General features: G+C 38.4%; 1 protein-coding gene across 1 annotated transcript in view; it reads left to right on the forward strand.

The window, feature by feature from the left end:
• The window catches only part of CRHR2 (corticotropin releasing hormone receptor 2), a 100,594-nt gene that overhangs the window by 50,900 nt on the left and 33,100 nt on the right, over positions 1-16,594 (forward strand). The window contains exons 5-8 of the mRNA XM_088534798.1: positions 439-556; positions 3,619-3,772; positions 6,202-6,262; positions 12,143-12,215. Of these exons, the coding sequence (XP_088390924.1) occupies positions 439-556; positions 3,619-3,772; positions 6,202-6,262; positions 12,143-12,215 (406 nt within the window). The remainder of the gene's footprint in view (positions 1-438; positions 557-3,618; positions 3,773-6,201; positions 6,263-12,142; positions 12,216-16,594) is intronic.

The following is a 16,594-nucleotide window of genomic DNA, read 5'->3' on the forward strand; positions in this document are numbered from 1 at the left end:
CTATGCACAGCTTTGTAAAGCTGCATGGTTTCTGAAAGAAAGGTGTTTGACAATGAGAAGAAACATACATTTTGGTATCCTTCTGCAGTTGTTTTATGTTTAGATTTTCTGCTTGGATTGTGACTGCATTGCAGAGACTGAGTTTTGGCATTGTCACTGGCTGTGCTACTAGCTGTATCCTCAAAACCAGAAAATGGGACTCAAAATGGCACTGCTGTTTTTACCAGTAGAGAAAAAGCAGTGGACAGCTACGCAAAGTGTTATTGCTGTCCCAGTGGACAGCAGAATCTCCTATTCCACAGTGTAAGAGAAGTAGTGGATGGGAATAAACCATGGAGATTTTTCTGTGGATGGATTAGCTTGTTTATTTTATATACTCATTCATTTGTATATGTGTGTTCATTATATATGATGACTTAAGTGTATTCCTCTTTTTAGGAGTATCAGATGCCTCCGGAATATTATCCATTGGAACCTGATCACCACATTCATCCTGAGGAATGTGATGTGGTTTCTTCTTCAAATGATTGATCACAACATACATGAAAGCAATGAAGTAAGTAAGTGCTTGGGGATAGCATAGCATGTGTTTGTCATGCAAGTGGGAATGCTGAATTTGTTCAACAGATAAAATAATTAGAAGGGGCACTTAACCACATTCTCAGGAAAACCGTGATGTAACTTCACAAAGATGAAAAAAGTCTTCTAAATTTTCATTTTTTGGTCATTACAATATATCAACATTCTGCTGTACAGAATCAAAATTGCCAACTCCTAGCACAATTCTTCTATCTTCAATAACTGTACTTCCCAAATTTATACTACGAAACAAACAGAGTGCGGAACACTAATTTTAGTCATTTTTGAATGTTTTTATTAGGGTTTGTTGCTGTGATGCAGACCCATGTGGGGTAAGCATTCAGTTCAGAGATGCTATCACCTTCATGAACAGGTCCAGGCTCTGAGTCAGCTGTTTTGTCTAATGACAGCAGGCAACTTGCCCTCTGGAGTTAGTGCAACTCTAAAGAAGATGAGAAATAGCCCTGAAACACCACTGAAGTATTTACAGTCCTTTTTTTGTTCCTTGATCTTTTTTAAATTCCACTTTTCTGCTAATCACTTCTTAGTAGTGCTAGCCCTGAGGGTGAAGTGACTTGGGTTGCATCCATCAGCAGCTCCCTGTCAGGAAAGGGCTGGTTTGTTCCACTAGGGCCCTAAACACTTCAGTCCAACTCCTGCAGCTTCCTTCAGACTGGCTCTGGTCCATAGCTTAACACCTCAGAGAGAATTGAGCACTTGGAGGCTGAGCTCATGGAAATGGTGGAGAACTGCTCCGACCAACAAAAACGTTCAAGGAAGAGCTGGCACGGTGAGCCAAGTCAGCTTGCTTAATCACTGGGGTGATTAAGTTAGAACCAGTTCAAAAAACTGGAGGACTAAAGTGAGCAAACAGCATGACATCTTCTTTGAATGACATGTTTTTTAGGACATCTATGCATAATTCTGTATTGTTATTCAAGCAGGTGAGTCTTTAAGAAAGAAGAGATATTGCTCTTACTAATTCATTGCTTGCTGGTCTGTGCTTTTGACATTTTCAGGCTATAGAAGGTAGTAAATGAGCTTTGTTGTTGACAGGTGTATGTTGTAGGTTTACTATGATGACAATGCTGTAAATTTTGATACAAGATTTTTTACTTACTTAAGCAAAATAAGCTGGAGTTAGGCACTCAAATGCCTTTTAAAATGTGGCTACAGAGCACCAAGGAAAATATAAATGCTCAAATATAAGGACAGATCCTCTCATGCCTCATTTTCCCTATGTTAATCTGTTCTCTGTAGTCTTCTGGGGAAGACATTTTTACAGTCTTGATGGTATGTTTCTTGGTGTTCTTACTGTGGTGTAAATCAGAATGAAAATAACACCACTGAAATCAATGGGTAAAGCATCATTTATGCCTGCTAATGATATGATGCCTTTCATGCTGATCAGTGGAGATTACACAGTGAAGGTACAAAAGCATTAATGATGCAACATGGAAACATTTGGCATTTGCTAAAGATACCCAGAGCCTAATGATGGATGGGCTGTGTGGGGATCAGGTATCCTCAGTCAAATAAATGAAATGTTAGAAATTAATGAGTTCTGCTAATTTGGTTTATTATTCAATAGTAATAAATCCACAATTCCACAATGAATTGTGTGAAGTTGCTCAAAAATTAATTTTCTTCCTGTTTCCTATGGAAATGAGGCAAAGGGAGATCTCAACACCTTTATGTGTGTTTGTATCTATGTGTCCTATTACCTTCATAGCCCTCAGAGCTGTCTGGCTAATTTTATTTGGGTCTGACAATGCAACAAAAGGCTCAGAGAGAAAGTTTTTTCAGTCTTGTGAACACAGGCAACTGTGAAGCAGAGAAAAACCATGTAAGTAAGTGATGCAGATGAGGGAAAGAGTGGAACATGAGTCCAGACATCAGCGAACATGCATGAGACTGAGACATCACAGAATCACAGAATCACAGAATCGTTAAGGTTGGAAGGGACCTTTGGAGATCATCTAGTCCAACCTCCTGCATGCCTAGATAATATAAATGCAGCAAAAGGTTAAATTCATCTTCATACCCTCTTAGAGAACAAAATCAAATATGTGGCTCAACATCCTAGGAAACTTGGTTTTACTTGCTTTGGGGCCAATCAGAAATGGAGTCAAAATATTTTGTGTTAATGAAAAAGGTGGGCTTTATTTTTTTTCCTTTAATCAGGCCAGAAGGAGGAGCAAAGACAATTTTACTCACATTGAAGCAACCTTTGTTTCAAGACAAAATGTTCAATCTTCTTTTGAGCTGTTTCACTTTGCTTTTAATTCTAATTTAAAGATCAAATAGAATTAAATTTCAAATCTTGATAAAAGAATGTGGAAATGAAATATTTTGATTCAATGTTTTGACACATCCAAAAGTCCTTTTTTGTTTATTACTGCTCAGTAAACAAAAATGATCACAACTTATCAATGGGCAATCATTTGTAAGTCTGTTTTTCATCCAGTACATTCTTGGTCCACAAAATGATGTTGAGTTTGATCGTGTACCTGCTGCTGTTGTTGTTACCTAGATATCACCTAGATATGGTGTTTCTTCCATTCAGTGAAAATAAGACATCCTGTAATGTAAACTTCTCCTATATTTTATTCCAATTGCTCAGCAGGTGGGTTACACTGCCTAAGACATACTTAGACTCTTATGTCATCCTTGGATGTGTTTCTAGACTATGGGCTACCCTTTGAAAGATCATCTCTGATCATATGACCTTCCTCTTGCCTTCTTGCCACATGCTGCTTTTCAAATTGCTGCTGGTGTGGACATGCCTTACGGGGTGTTAGCTTGTCAGACATGCTAGGTACAGGTGATCCTGCATGCTGTGATCAAAGCCAGTCCTCAGTAGAAAGCCATCGACATAGCAACATATGTCTAGACGGCACTTAAGATATTCTGATTTCAAACCATAGGTATAATTCCACCTTCCTTGAGAAACTTACCATTTATTTTTAATACCTGAAATGGAGTATTTGAAATGTTCTCACCATGATTTTAAAACATTTCTTTCTTTTTCTTTTCTAGCCCTGGTGTCGTTGTATTACCACTGTCTACAATTATTTTGTGGTGACCAATTTCTTCTGGATGTTTGTGGAGGGCTGCTACTTACACACTGCCATAGTAATGACTTACTCCACAGATAAGCTGCGGAAATGGGTCTTTCTCTTCATAGGATGGTGTAAGTGCCATGCACATTCAAATTGGTGTTATATTGTGCCTGTCATTAAAGTTATAAAAACAAGAGCAGGAAAAATAAACTTTAAAAATCCCGGTGTGGTCAAATCTGATATTCAGACCCAACTTCATGTTACAGCAACATGAGATCAGATTCAGTTCTTCACTGTGTTGATGATGTAGATAAATAATAAACTATTTCTGGATTTATGTTCTTCATTTAGAGCCTGTGGTACTTGGTCTTAAGGAATTAAAAATATAATGCCCAGACTCAGCACTTGAGGAGTGCAGCAGTTCATGCCCTGTCCCTTTCACTCTGGTCAGCAAAATACTGATCACATCCCCTTAGACACTGCTGCTCGACACAACGTGAATCAGAAAGACACTGTGCATTCCCTGTGAAGCACTCAGTCCCAAGAGACAGGTGAGACACTTCTAAGTGATGAGACGATTAGGGGAGAGCCTGACAGTCCAATCCTACTGCTGCTTATTGCAGTCCTTCAGAGTACTGAAGGGTTCATTCCTAGAAAACAGACATTAACAAGCCTCACATATCCTCTTTATTACATCTTTCTGTCTGCTCAAAGACAGAAAACACACTGAAACAGATGTTCTAGAGTATTGGTGGAATCTCTAACTTTGGAGATCTTCAAAATTAAGAATGGCAAAGCCATGTCTGAGTTGGTATATTTTTAATGATAATCCTTCTCTGAGCAGAAGTTTGGACTTGAAACTCTGAAAGGTCATTTCTCACAACATCACCAAAATCTGAATTTAGCCAGGAGCAGCTTGGCAAAACAACCACCCTGGAGGAAGCTTGTTCTCTTGAATAGAAAATTTGGGGTCAAGCAGAACTCATGAATTTGTCAATTCTTTTTTTCTGTTGAAAAAAAGAGAGGTGAGAAAAGATCACAAAAGTTTTCTAAAGGTAGAATGACATTTTGTTCAGAAGCACTGCTTCATTTCAGATTTGAGCAGAAGCAATTGAATTTCACTTTGAAAGGCAGAAAATACTTTAAAAACAAAATATCTCATTCAATCCAATATGCAATGAGGGGAAAGTGGAGTTATTACAGTAGAAAAAAAATGTTTATATGGTCAATTGATTCAGATTTTTTTCAACATTTTTCAATTTCATCACCGAACTGGAAAATCAACTCTTCACATTGTTCTCGCAAACTCCATACCCAACTGGTGCCCTGAAGTTTCTTTCTCACTCAGGGGCCTCTAGGTCTCTGCTAACAAGTGCAGGAGTTCTGTGTGCAGAATATAGTTAGCCTTAGAGTAGCAATGATTTCAGAGGGCCTTGAATCTGGGAGCTGCCATGGGGGATGGAGCTGGAGAGGTTGTTTTGCTGTCTGTTTTTTGCCTGAAGTAACAGCTTAAAGGTTAGGGGGAAATGCAGTCAGGAAACTCTCCTCTTCAGACTCTAGCATCAATCCAGACTTCATCTGGGAATGCATGGGTGAAAAAGGCATTGTTTCCTACAAAAGGTTTGTGTTGGAGGTCTAGCTTTCTTGATTTTTGCTCACCTCCAATTTCCTCCTGCAGCAAGAAGCTCTTCCCCTGGAAACCAGATGGACTCTGAAGGTCTAGCAGAGCAAGGTCAAGGCTCTGCACATGAGATTGAAGTAACGATTTAGATTGATAGAAATGAAAAACAGAGGAGGTGGCACTTCAGCATCATTAAGTGTACAAATACACCTCATCTTTTGCAGTGATATTGCATTCTCAGGGAGCTCTGGTGTGCCTACTCTAGAACCTTCTAAGTACAGCAAGGAAAGGAAGCATATAAAGAAAATGCATGGTCTTGATAGGAATTTTGATGCAAGGGCACAGCACATCTTTGTAAGCAGAATAATATATTAAAGAATAAAAAGAAAAAAAAAGAAACTAGGAAGCTAGATGGTGTAGAGAGGGCAAAAGGAAATGAATGCAGATATAGCAAGATATCAAGAGATTCTTTCCCATTGTCCTGTGTCACAGGGAAGATTCAAGTACAGAAGTTTCCACTAAAATGTTGAAAATGGGTTTCATCCAAAGACCCTAATACATTTACAAACTTCTTACAGACTGGAAAACAAATACATCTACAAATGCAGTCTTTAAGGTTTTGCTATAATAACTGCAGGAAAATGAAAAGGCATGGATGGAAATAGAAGTATATATGTGTATGTTTACTAAGAAATGTATTAACTTGTCTTAATGGTACTAGAGTTTTTACTCTTGTTGGGGTGAATTTTTTTGTACATAGAAAGATTTTAGTAATTCCAATGTCTCAGATATATCATCTAAAATACGACCAGTTGCATTTAAAGTCTTTCAGTCCATTAGCCAAGACTCTCCTGTTTTTATATAAATCTGTATCTACATCTGTTTCATCCATATATACCTCAATTGTGATTAACACATAATGTTTTGCTGTTGTTGTAGGTATTCCTTGCCCAATCATCATTGCCTGGGCCATTGGCAAACTATATTATGAAAATGAACAGTAAGTGATATCAACATTTGTGTTTATACAGCTCTCCAAACAAATTAACAATTGCATCCAGATTGAACAGATGATTCAGAAATTAAGTTGATAGAAAAGAGGTCAAATAATTCCATCCAAACTGAGACCATCCAAAGTTCAGAGCCGTGATTGAATAAATTCTTGGAAATATAAAGCCTCTCCTAGATATCCTTGCCCAAACCTGGATGTTCTCATTTCATAGCTTTGTACATGATTTACACTCAGGGTAGTCTCCTTCTTTGAGAGGTTGTATAGGTACTGCCTTGGTAAAAATTACCACTGAGTTTAAAGAAATTATCCTCCTGGATGTGCGGGATTCAGTTTTCAGTCTACCAAGAACAGTTTTATGCCTGGAATTTGTTTCATTTCTATTTCAGGCTTTTCCAACTGGAAGCAAAAAGTGAACAAAATTGAATAGTATAATAGATAGGGAAACATCTGTACTACTTTTTTTTTTCTTCTTTTCTTTTTCTTCTTTTTTCCCCCCAAACATAAATACTAGTCAGATTTGGCTCACATTGTGCTTTTTGCTAGTTTCCGAATCAATGATCCTATGCAGCTTCCCTCTCTAACTTAAAAAGATCTTTTTGTCTATGAGTCCTTGTCATGTCACTACACTGTCCTTCTGTCTGGAGCCCATCGGATTAAACTTTAGTGTCACCATCTTCAGGTGTCACCATCTGTACTATCAGTGGTCTGTTACAATCAGCAATGATCAGTCAAACAGGTGTGTTTCATCTCACGCTGAAGGAGATGTAGCAAGGGGGTTGGATGAGTTAGACTTCCAAGCACTATTCATCTCTCCTACAAGAGGGATGGATAGGATGACCAGCTCAGCTATAGGCATCTACACTGTAAGCATCTACATTAAGGAGAGAATAATTCTGCCCTGACTTATTCAATTTATCTTCCGTACTGTAAAAAAATTCAGTTGGAACCTGTTCCTCAGGTATTCATGTCGAGTAATTCTGGGACATAATGTTAGGTCACCAGATTTCCTTGATTGCTGTGCTCACAGAACTGCTTCTTCCTCTGTGGGGAAGAGATTGCAGCATTTTGGATCTGCTTCGTGGTTGGATTCTTCATAGTTGCTACTTTGTACAATTAGTGTGGCCAGTAGTATTCAGGGGTGCATTAGGAGTGTTGCCAGCAGGTCGAGGGAGGTGGTCTGCTACTCAGCCCTGGTAAGGCTTCATCTGAAGTACTTTGTTCAGTTCTAGGCTGCCCAATACCACAGGGACATGGAGGTACTGGGGAGAGTTCAGCATGGGGCTACAAAGATGATCAGAGGACTAGAACATCTGTCCTATGAGGACAGACTGAGGGATCTGGGCCTAAAGATGAAAAGGTGGAAAGGTGATGTTATCAGTGTGTATAAACATCGTAAGGGAGGATGTCAAGAGGATGGGTCCAGACTCTTTTCAGTGGTGGCCAATGGCAGGACAAGAGGCAACAGCCACAAACTGAAGTGCAGGAAGTGCTTCCTGAATTTGAAAAGAAGTTTCTTGACTGTGAGGGTGACAGAGAACTGGAACAGGCTGCCTAGAGAGGCTGTGGAGTCTTCTTCTCTGGAGATATTCAAATCCCACCTGAGTGCAATCCTGTGCCGTGTGCTCTAGGTGACCCTGCTTGTGCAGGGGGAGGTTGGATAGATGATCTTCAGAGGTCCAACCTTAATCAGCCTGTGGTTCTGTGAAGAGAGGCACTGGGTTACTAAACCTAGTGCTTTGGGATGTTTTCACCTTTCTGTATTTAAACTGATGTTTGCCTTGGAGCAAAACATTCATATACATCCTGATTCATATACATCCTCATCCTCATCTGCATATCATGGTTCCTGTCAATATTGTGCATTGAGAAATTTATTTTGGCTTGCATCTACCATAACATGAGTTGTGGCAGCCCGGAGCTTCAGCAGTGTGCTGCTCAGTGTCAGCTGTGGGGCCAGGAACCATGTATGTTGTCCCTCTGCTTGAGAAACCAAAAACGGGTCCTTCGACAGTGTTGTTCCCTTGAACATCTAACAAAGGCACACAGAAAGGCAGCCAAATGAGAGCTGGTAAAGGCACTAGCCTGTAAAAAAAAAAAGACTATTAAATTAAATCTGCTTTTCTCGTGTATAGAATGTTATACTCCATTCTTCATTAGCCATCTGGACAATTTGGACTAAACTTAGTGACACCTACAGAATCCTTCCCCTCCTGGAATGGGAGTAATCTTGTCTTTAGTCTGCATTTTGTGAGTATGTGAAAATATAGACGGAAGAATGAAAATTAATTTCTGGCTTGGAGAAATCAATATTGACAGGATAGACTAATTCTCTAGTTGTCCTGACTCCGTTCCTGCTGAGTGCTGGGAAAATCACTTGTCAGTCCCCCCTGAGGCTAGAACTAGCAAATTGGAGACAAACATAAAAAACATACAAACATGAAAAACATACACTTCTGCAACTTCCCAGTCTGTTTGAATATCCCAATGGACAGTCTATATACAGACAAAATGGGAGCCTTCTATTATTTAGCTGAGAATGCATTTGAATTGTAACAGAAGTTGGAGGTTGTGCTGGAGTTCAAGCTCAGAATAGCTTAAAATCTCAAAAGTAGTGTACAAGAAGAATATTTAAAAAGCACTTCAGCTGGTTTGTTAGGTTTTTTTGATTTTTATTTTTCTTTTTCTGTGTGGTAAAGTAAATATAATTGGCACTGTAACAAATATCTTGTCTGGGGTTTTGTAGTTCCTTAGCAGAATCTTACAATTCTCTGAAAAAATGTACTACTAAATCTCAGTAAAAAATACCCAGCTATTTGAAAGATAATAATGTTGCAATTTTACTGATGGACAGATGATAAGAAGAGCATTAGTAAAACCTCAGTAACAATAATGGTAAAAGCAGTATTTTTTTTTGTTATATAAAGAACTATCAGAGAACCATTAAGAATATTAATTAGTAATATTCAATGGAAATGTGTTTGTATATCTCTTGAGTCTAATTAGACCTGTCTTCATAAATAGTTCTCTTCAACATTCAGGGAGTGTTTGTTTAGTCTTCCAGAGCTGGGGGAAAAAAAAAAAAAAAAGCTTTTATATGTATTTTCACAGAGCTAGAATTATAATTCTGATGCAGCAAGCACTGTGAGAGATTAAGGTTTATGTATGCTTGGTTTTAAGGATGTATGGGGTGCTGATTTCATTTCAGGAATAATGGATAAGAGTTAAGAAGACAGGCAGAAAAGTCTGAGTTGCAGAGCTGCACTGTGTCCATATTGCAATACCCCAGCTAGGGTCCCAATCTGAATTTGGTCTGTAAATGTGAGATACAGCTAATCACATACAGACATATGTGTTGTTGGCATATATTTGGCCCATCACCCTGGCTCGCTTGAGAGCTAATGGGCAGAAACATAAGGTTGCAATTTACTGGACCAGTTTTATTTATTTCCTAATGAGATGATCATCAGCCTTTGCCTTTTTTTTTTTTTTTGGCTCATTCCAAACAGAGCTTTGAGCATCTAGCTCACATGGAGATGCCTATGCTGTAGAAGTCTACCCTTGGCCACATTTTGCCTGCTTAAATTGTGTTAAAATGCGTTTGCATATGTGTGGTTCATCACTCAGTGAAATCTTTGTCTTATACCAGATTTGGAATAATAGATGTTTTTATTATGCTTCTAAATATAGTCTTATACTTAAGTGACATTTAAATTTCAAAGAGTAATGAGTTGCCTATAGCCTTTAACCTCCTTTCTGCTCCACTAGCTCCACTGGAAATTCTCCACTGACTTTTGTTAGCCCACTGAGTTCTGTCACATGCCTCAGTCTGTTTCCTTATTAGACCCATTTGGATTCTTCTGCTAGTACAGCCAGATTCCCAGAAATTTCTTTGCTAATGGCCCTTGGTTCTCTGAATTTTCAGACAATCTTTTATACTTCTCCTAGTGTCCTTCAACAACCTCAATTCTAGGCCTTGCAAGTTTGGAAGAGTTTTACTTCCTTCCTTGGCATATCTTGCAATTCCTTTTCCTTCACATCTTTCCTCTCCCTAATCAAAAAAATCAGTTTCATTCATTGAAGGCTGTTCTGGGGATTCTTCTTGGATAACAGTTTGGGCTGCAGGAAGTATTTTATTCCAAATACTGTTCTTTGTGCCAGATTTTGGAAGATTAGTTGCAAAATTATCAGTTTACACTAATTTGCAGTCAGTGCAACAGGGAATAACAGTCACGTTTTATATGTATAAAATATTCAAAGCCCTCTCATTCTGTTGCAACTTAAAAAGACATTGACATTGAATCAGGAAATGAAAAAAAAAAAGTGTGATAGTGAATTCTTGTCCTGGAGACGTGCTACACTTCTTGGTATTTCTGTACTTTCAGTTCATAGAATCATAGAATCATAGAATCATGTCCTATTTACGGATTGTAACCTCTTTGAGGCAAAAGATGTTATTTCTTGCACGTTAGTAAAATTGCCAATCTGTGTCTGTCTCCATGGTGTCCTTAGCTCAGGAATTGTTCTTGGTTCTGCTTTTCCAGCAGTATTAAGCTTGTCTTTTGTGATGAGGCAAACACAGAGAAGCCCATCATTTTTACCTATATAAACTCACTCTGTGGCATCCATGAAGAGAGGAAAAACCTCAGACCCTTGAACTCCAAAATGTACCTTTTAAGTGTCAAGATCTGGAGCTCCAATAACTGAGACAATATAGGTTTATGACAATAAAGTTATCTCTGTTTGATAGGAGGAAGATCTAGACTTCATGGCTATATCAATACAAGTAAATCAGCTGGATCAGGATCATTCCTGAGGCTGGAGGCCAAATGGCATGTAGAGGCTCACATCCATATTATTAAACTGTTTTGGCTTCCAAATCACTGTATGTGCAGTTTGTAGGCTATTAGGAAAGGTTCCTGGCTCATGCTAACTCCAGATTTCTTCCCCAGGAAAAACTTGGGAGTTGGCCATTTTTTTACTGGGGCCAAAACTGAACCAAGGATAGTGTAATGGTTATCCAACAAATGACTGTACATGGGCCTAAGCCCTGTTTCTGGTTAATTTACTAGCATAAATAAAACCATTTTTTTTTCTCTCAGTTAAGGGAATGGAATTAATATCAGTATGGGTCATTGTGAAAGCACAGACATAGTCTGTTGTAAAACACAGCAGGGAGAAAAACATTTGCCATTAGTGGAAGTCAAGCTAGGGCTCAGTCACATCCAGGCTTTCTGCTAGTATGAGGCCCAGCATTTTACCTATGGTTTTATTTACTGAAGTTAGTTAATTTCCTTCTGGAAGGGCTGGATCAGGTTTTTCCTAACTTCAGAAAAGGTCTCTGCGTGCTGAATTTTGTGGTCCCTGGAACGATTCAATGCCAATGAGATGAACTCCTTATTCCTCTACTACCTTATTTACACAGAACTTGAGAAACATTTGCTACAGCAATAAACCCTTACTTTCTGGAACTGAAGTGTCTGTGATCCCCACTGCTATCCCTTAACAGATTTTTTTTCCTTGCAAAGAGTGGTTATTTCATTATTTTTTCATTATTTACTGTTTTTTATTATTCATATCCAACAGGATATATCTTCTGCACTTTCTTATAGTGGGTTGTCATGTTTCTTGCAAATATTTAAATGGCAGTAGCCAGAAACATAGTGGGAACATAAAGAGAGGGGTAAATGAGGCTCATATATTGTCCAAATAGAAGACTTTGTAGCTGAAAATTCAATTAGTTGCTTGTTGTGTACATAATTAAACAACTCAGGGGCGTAAGGGCACAACTCTGTGGTGTCCTTGACATTACAGTCCATCCAGAAGAACTGTCTAAATAAATGATTGTATTATTTGTTCTGTTTCTTACAGATGCTGGTTTGGAAAAGAACCAGGAAAGTATATCGACTACATATATCAAGGGCCAGTGATTCTTGTTCTTCTGGTAAGGATGTGTGTGGGTGGAAGGACACTACCATGTTCCAAAGAGAGCTGATTTGATAAGCACCTATGATGTTCCACATCTACTTTTATATAAAATAAGACAAATAATGTCAAATGTCCTCTGTTATTCTCTCAAGATGACACGGTAGCTAACACTTAAAGTCATAATTGCTGAGATCTGTTTTTGGTTGTTTCCTTGACATTAGGTCATTCGTTTCAGCTCTCTCCTTTATTCTTTATTTGTCTTCCTTTGTAGAATGTATCGAGACCTAGAAAGGAAAAACATTCAAAAAACAGTAGGTTTGTTACAATATCTGCTCATCCACTTGAGGCTTTTCAGAACTAGGGCACTTCCGTCAGACACATTATTAGAACAATGTGGTAACTGCAGTAAGAAAATGCCTCTTCTTGTATAGTCAATTATATTTTGTCATTCCCATCATTAGAGTATATTTCTTAGCTTTCCCCTTTTTAATTTTTTCCCTGTATAGCCTACAATTAAGCCGTTTCTCTGTCCAGAAGTCTGTCCCCAGTACCAACCAACAGTGGGCAGAGAAAGAGTGGAAGTTCATTCATAAACCGTGTTGAACCTCCAACTAAAATACAGTGATACTTTCCCAGAAAATACTGGGCATGGATGGGAAAGGCCAATGCGATTAGAAAGGATGATGTTGAAAGAGCTGATTCTACTTGTCCATGCTTTTGTGGTAAAAAGCAGCAAGGAGGTTGTCCTTACAAAGAATTCCTGGGTTTCACTGGAGTCCCCCCCAGACAGAGAACCTAGAATGGGTAGAGCTGTCCCTCATGCCACCCCAATCCTTATTGACAAGGCACAAAGACTCTAGAATCAGCAGGCACTGTCATCTTTTTCCAAGGAATAGAAGCCTTGAGCTATCACATAGTCAGTGCTATACCTTTCATGTGATCCAGCATGAAAACAGGTTCCCATTGCCTAGGAATCCAGCTACTCAATGGAACAATTCCTAAACTGAAATCAGGAGAGCTATTTTTTCTCGTAGTTGTTAAGATGCAGCAAACATCATATTGTGCACAGGTGAAGGGAAGATTAAAAGGCAATAAAAGTCTTTTTCATGTAAGAATTCATTTATTTGCATGCTAAGGAGAGAAACATGCTGGTATATATGTCACCAGAGGAGCCATTCCAAAAGTACAAATAGCTTCACAGTAATTTGACTCACTGGTACAGAGACTTACCTACAAGCAACTCTTATTTAGATATCACAAAGTAATAAACTTACAATAGTCAGCACATTTAATTTTAATAGAATTGCCTAGAGGATGGTCTGTGAACCATAACCCCCTCACCTTCCCCTAGCGATCCAAAAAGTCTGCAAATTTCTTGGATGGGATTACTAGAAAATACAAGAGTATTGAGAGTAATCCAAGAGTAATGAGAGTAACCTTTTTCTTCCCCAGAAAGCCCTTCTGATGTAAAGATCACAAAAAAGCACAAAAAATAAAGGTACATTTAGAAACTCTCTCTTTCTATACTGGCAAATATATTTGTCTCTAATTTAGAACAGACCTGAGACATCTCTAGAATGAGCCAATAACTAAACACTCCCCTTGGTCATGCCCCATATGTACTACCCCGAATTAACATTGTGAATTGGACTTTGCAGCATCAGCTTGCATTTAAACTCTAATTAAAGTGCTAATGAGATAACAACAGTAATTGCACTGTGGAGTGGGGACCAACTTATACAATTTAAGGAAATCATAAGGCCAAGCCCCTTTTCACTATACTTATGGTTGTTCCCAACATAAAGCATCACCGAATGAGGAAAAGAGTTATTTGAAAATGTAGTCTAAAATGCAAATCATAAAACTCATATTACAGTATTCCCCTCATTGCCAGAATGCAATTTTGAAAAATGCATTTTTTTGCTGCTGGTTGTCTTGTGTTTGTAATTAAAAATACATGGTTCTACTGTGTGCTAAAGGAACTAAACTGAATCATTTTATATTCCTCATGCAAGTCAAATGAAATCATATATAATGACTCAAGCATCACTTATTATTGTGATAGTCAACCAAAGTTTGACATCTGCCATGTACCCAGGGCAGCACAGTGAAGATCTCCCCCCAGTATGTCAGCATGCTTCTGGCTTAACCTAGATCAGGACAAAGGGCCAAATCCAACTGCCTGGTTTTTTATTTCCTCCAGTGAACAACAGCCACCAGAAATAGAAGATGCAAAGATTTCAAAGATAATATAATTTTGTGACCTCTTTCAGTCATGATTAATAAGTTGGATTTGAATTCAATGAGAATTTAAAATGGCTGGTAAAAAGAAGCTTGCCAAAGAACATCCAGGAAAATCTATGAGAGAACTATCCCAGTGTACTACTGGGAAGATAAACTGACATGAACGGTACTAAAAGAATTAATATTATTTCCTAAAGAAGGATCAGGTGTATGATCCAATTACCTCAGGCTAAAAGCTGCCATGATTCCGTTAAAATCCATACCCGTCCACATGTGAACACTCAGCATGGGGCATTTAAAATTGGTTTCACTCCCAGAGAAGGAGGTCTTGGCTAATTCAGAGAATTGTACATTTTTGGTTAGTTAAGAGTCGAGTGCCTGATGTACAGCTCAGCTGAGTTTTAGTAACTTGTTAAGCAACGGTAGCATGACTGGATGTTCAGGAGCCATCATTATGCTGCCTAGTGGCAATATGATTAAACCATTCTTATTTTCAGCTACAGAAGGCTAAAACCTACTTCTGCAGAGCTTGAATCTCTCTGAAAGACAGGATGATTTAGTCTGACAAAAATTACTTCCAATGCTCTCAATTTCTCCTTTCCTTCACTCTATTCTTTGAACTGCTAGAGTGCAAAATGGCTTAACACCAAGAAACAGATCAGGCAAGAATTCTGGTCTGCATTGGGAAAATGCGGATTGGCCAAGAATTAGGTCCTTTTAATCCTCAAGTTTTTCAGTCCTTAAGTTCATCTTTGAGAATTTTGAACAATCAGTACACACCTTTGATGACTGCTTTCCTATTTGTTTGTAGAAGAAACCAGAATCTTGACTTAGGTTGAAAATAAGGAAATAGGACATAGGTTTTTGAAGTTTTCTGTGTCAGTTTCAGAGACAAAAGAAGCTCTAGGTATAAATGCTCAACTTGTATTTTATGCAACAGATTCATGTCTTTATTGAGAAAAAATGTGAGGGAGAAAATGTAGTTAATCATCCTTTTTGTTCATTTCATTCCTGAAAGGATTTTTGTTTGAACATATGCCAGGTAATTTGAAATAGCCATGCAGTGCATTGGATGCTTTGAAATTCAATTCTTGATAGCACTGGAAAATTCACTCTCTTAGGTGTTTTCTGTTAGAATGAGTGGATTTTTGATTCTAGTTTCTTTCCTCAGAATGTCATAGCCAGGTTTTAATGCTATATCCTTGCCTGAAGCTAAGGGTTTTGCCTTAAAGGGAAAAGGGCTGGAAGTGCATGCCACCGAACTGAATTTCAGCATGAATTTATTAAGAAAAATACATTTCTTACATGTAGTTTTAAATACAGTCCCTATCAAAGAACTAGTGAACCTTGAAAATACAGCAAGATCATAGAAAGACACTCAGAAAAGAGGCAGTGGTGGCAGCTAACAGCCGTTTTTCACTGTTGTGAACTGACCTCTCGAAATGAACTGCACTGCAATATTCTCACAGCTAAGATTGTATTAACATTTCAATTTCTCAGGCAGGCAGATCTTGGGTACCCCAGCTAATTAACTCAAATGTTTAGTCTGTTCAAACTCTACATTCAGCTTCAATAGATTTTTTTTTTCCCTGTTCTTGAGAACTTAACAGTTTTCTTGTTTTTTGGGTACTCTTGAAAATAATTCACTGAAAACAATTAACTGCTGCCTTATGAGCTAAAAATGAGTGAGTAAATGAGCTGAAAAGATGACCTGGATTTTGCTTCTGTCCCTGCCTTCATCAGTTATTTGCCTTTGAGCAACTTCTATTCCTACTCCAGATCTCAGTTTCCCCAGTTCTAAAACAAAGGTACTGGTGCTTATTCTCCTTTGTAAACTGCTTTGAGATCCCTGAATGACAAGTGCTGTGAAAGAGTTAAGTGTCCTTAAGAAGACGGTCTCATGCTTATAGCAATGTGGAATTTTGCCCAGGAAAGAACTAACACGGATACTGAAGTGGTCTTTAGGATGTGCGATGAATTGTTGGTGTCTGTAGTAGCGTTGCATTGAAGTGGGTTGTCTTTCCAAAAGGCACACTGCCTAAGAACAGAAAAATGCCCACTGTGCTTCAGACCAGAAGTTCTTTTTGTCCAGGATCTGTTTTCAAGAGTGGGCAATAGCAGGTAGGTAGGAAAGGAAGTAAAAATAGAGCA

The sequence above is a fragment of the Tinamus guttatus genome, unplaced genomic scaffold (assembly GCF_059628265.1).
Source record: "Tinamus guttatus ecotype Peru unplaced genomic scaffold, ASM5962826v1 Tinamus_guttatus_pri_ptg000599l, whole genome shotgun sequence".
Classification (NCBI taxonomy): Eukaryota; Metazoa; Chordata; class Aves; order Tinamiformes; family Tinamidae; genus Tinamus; species Tinamus guttatus.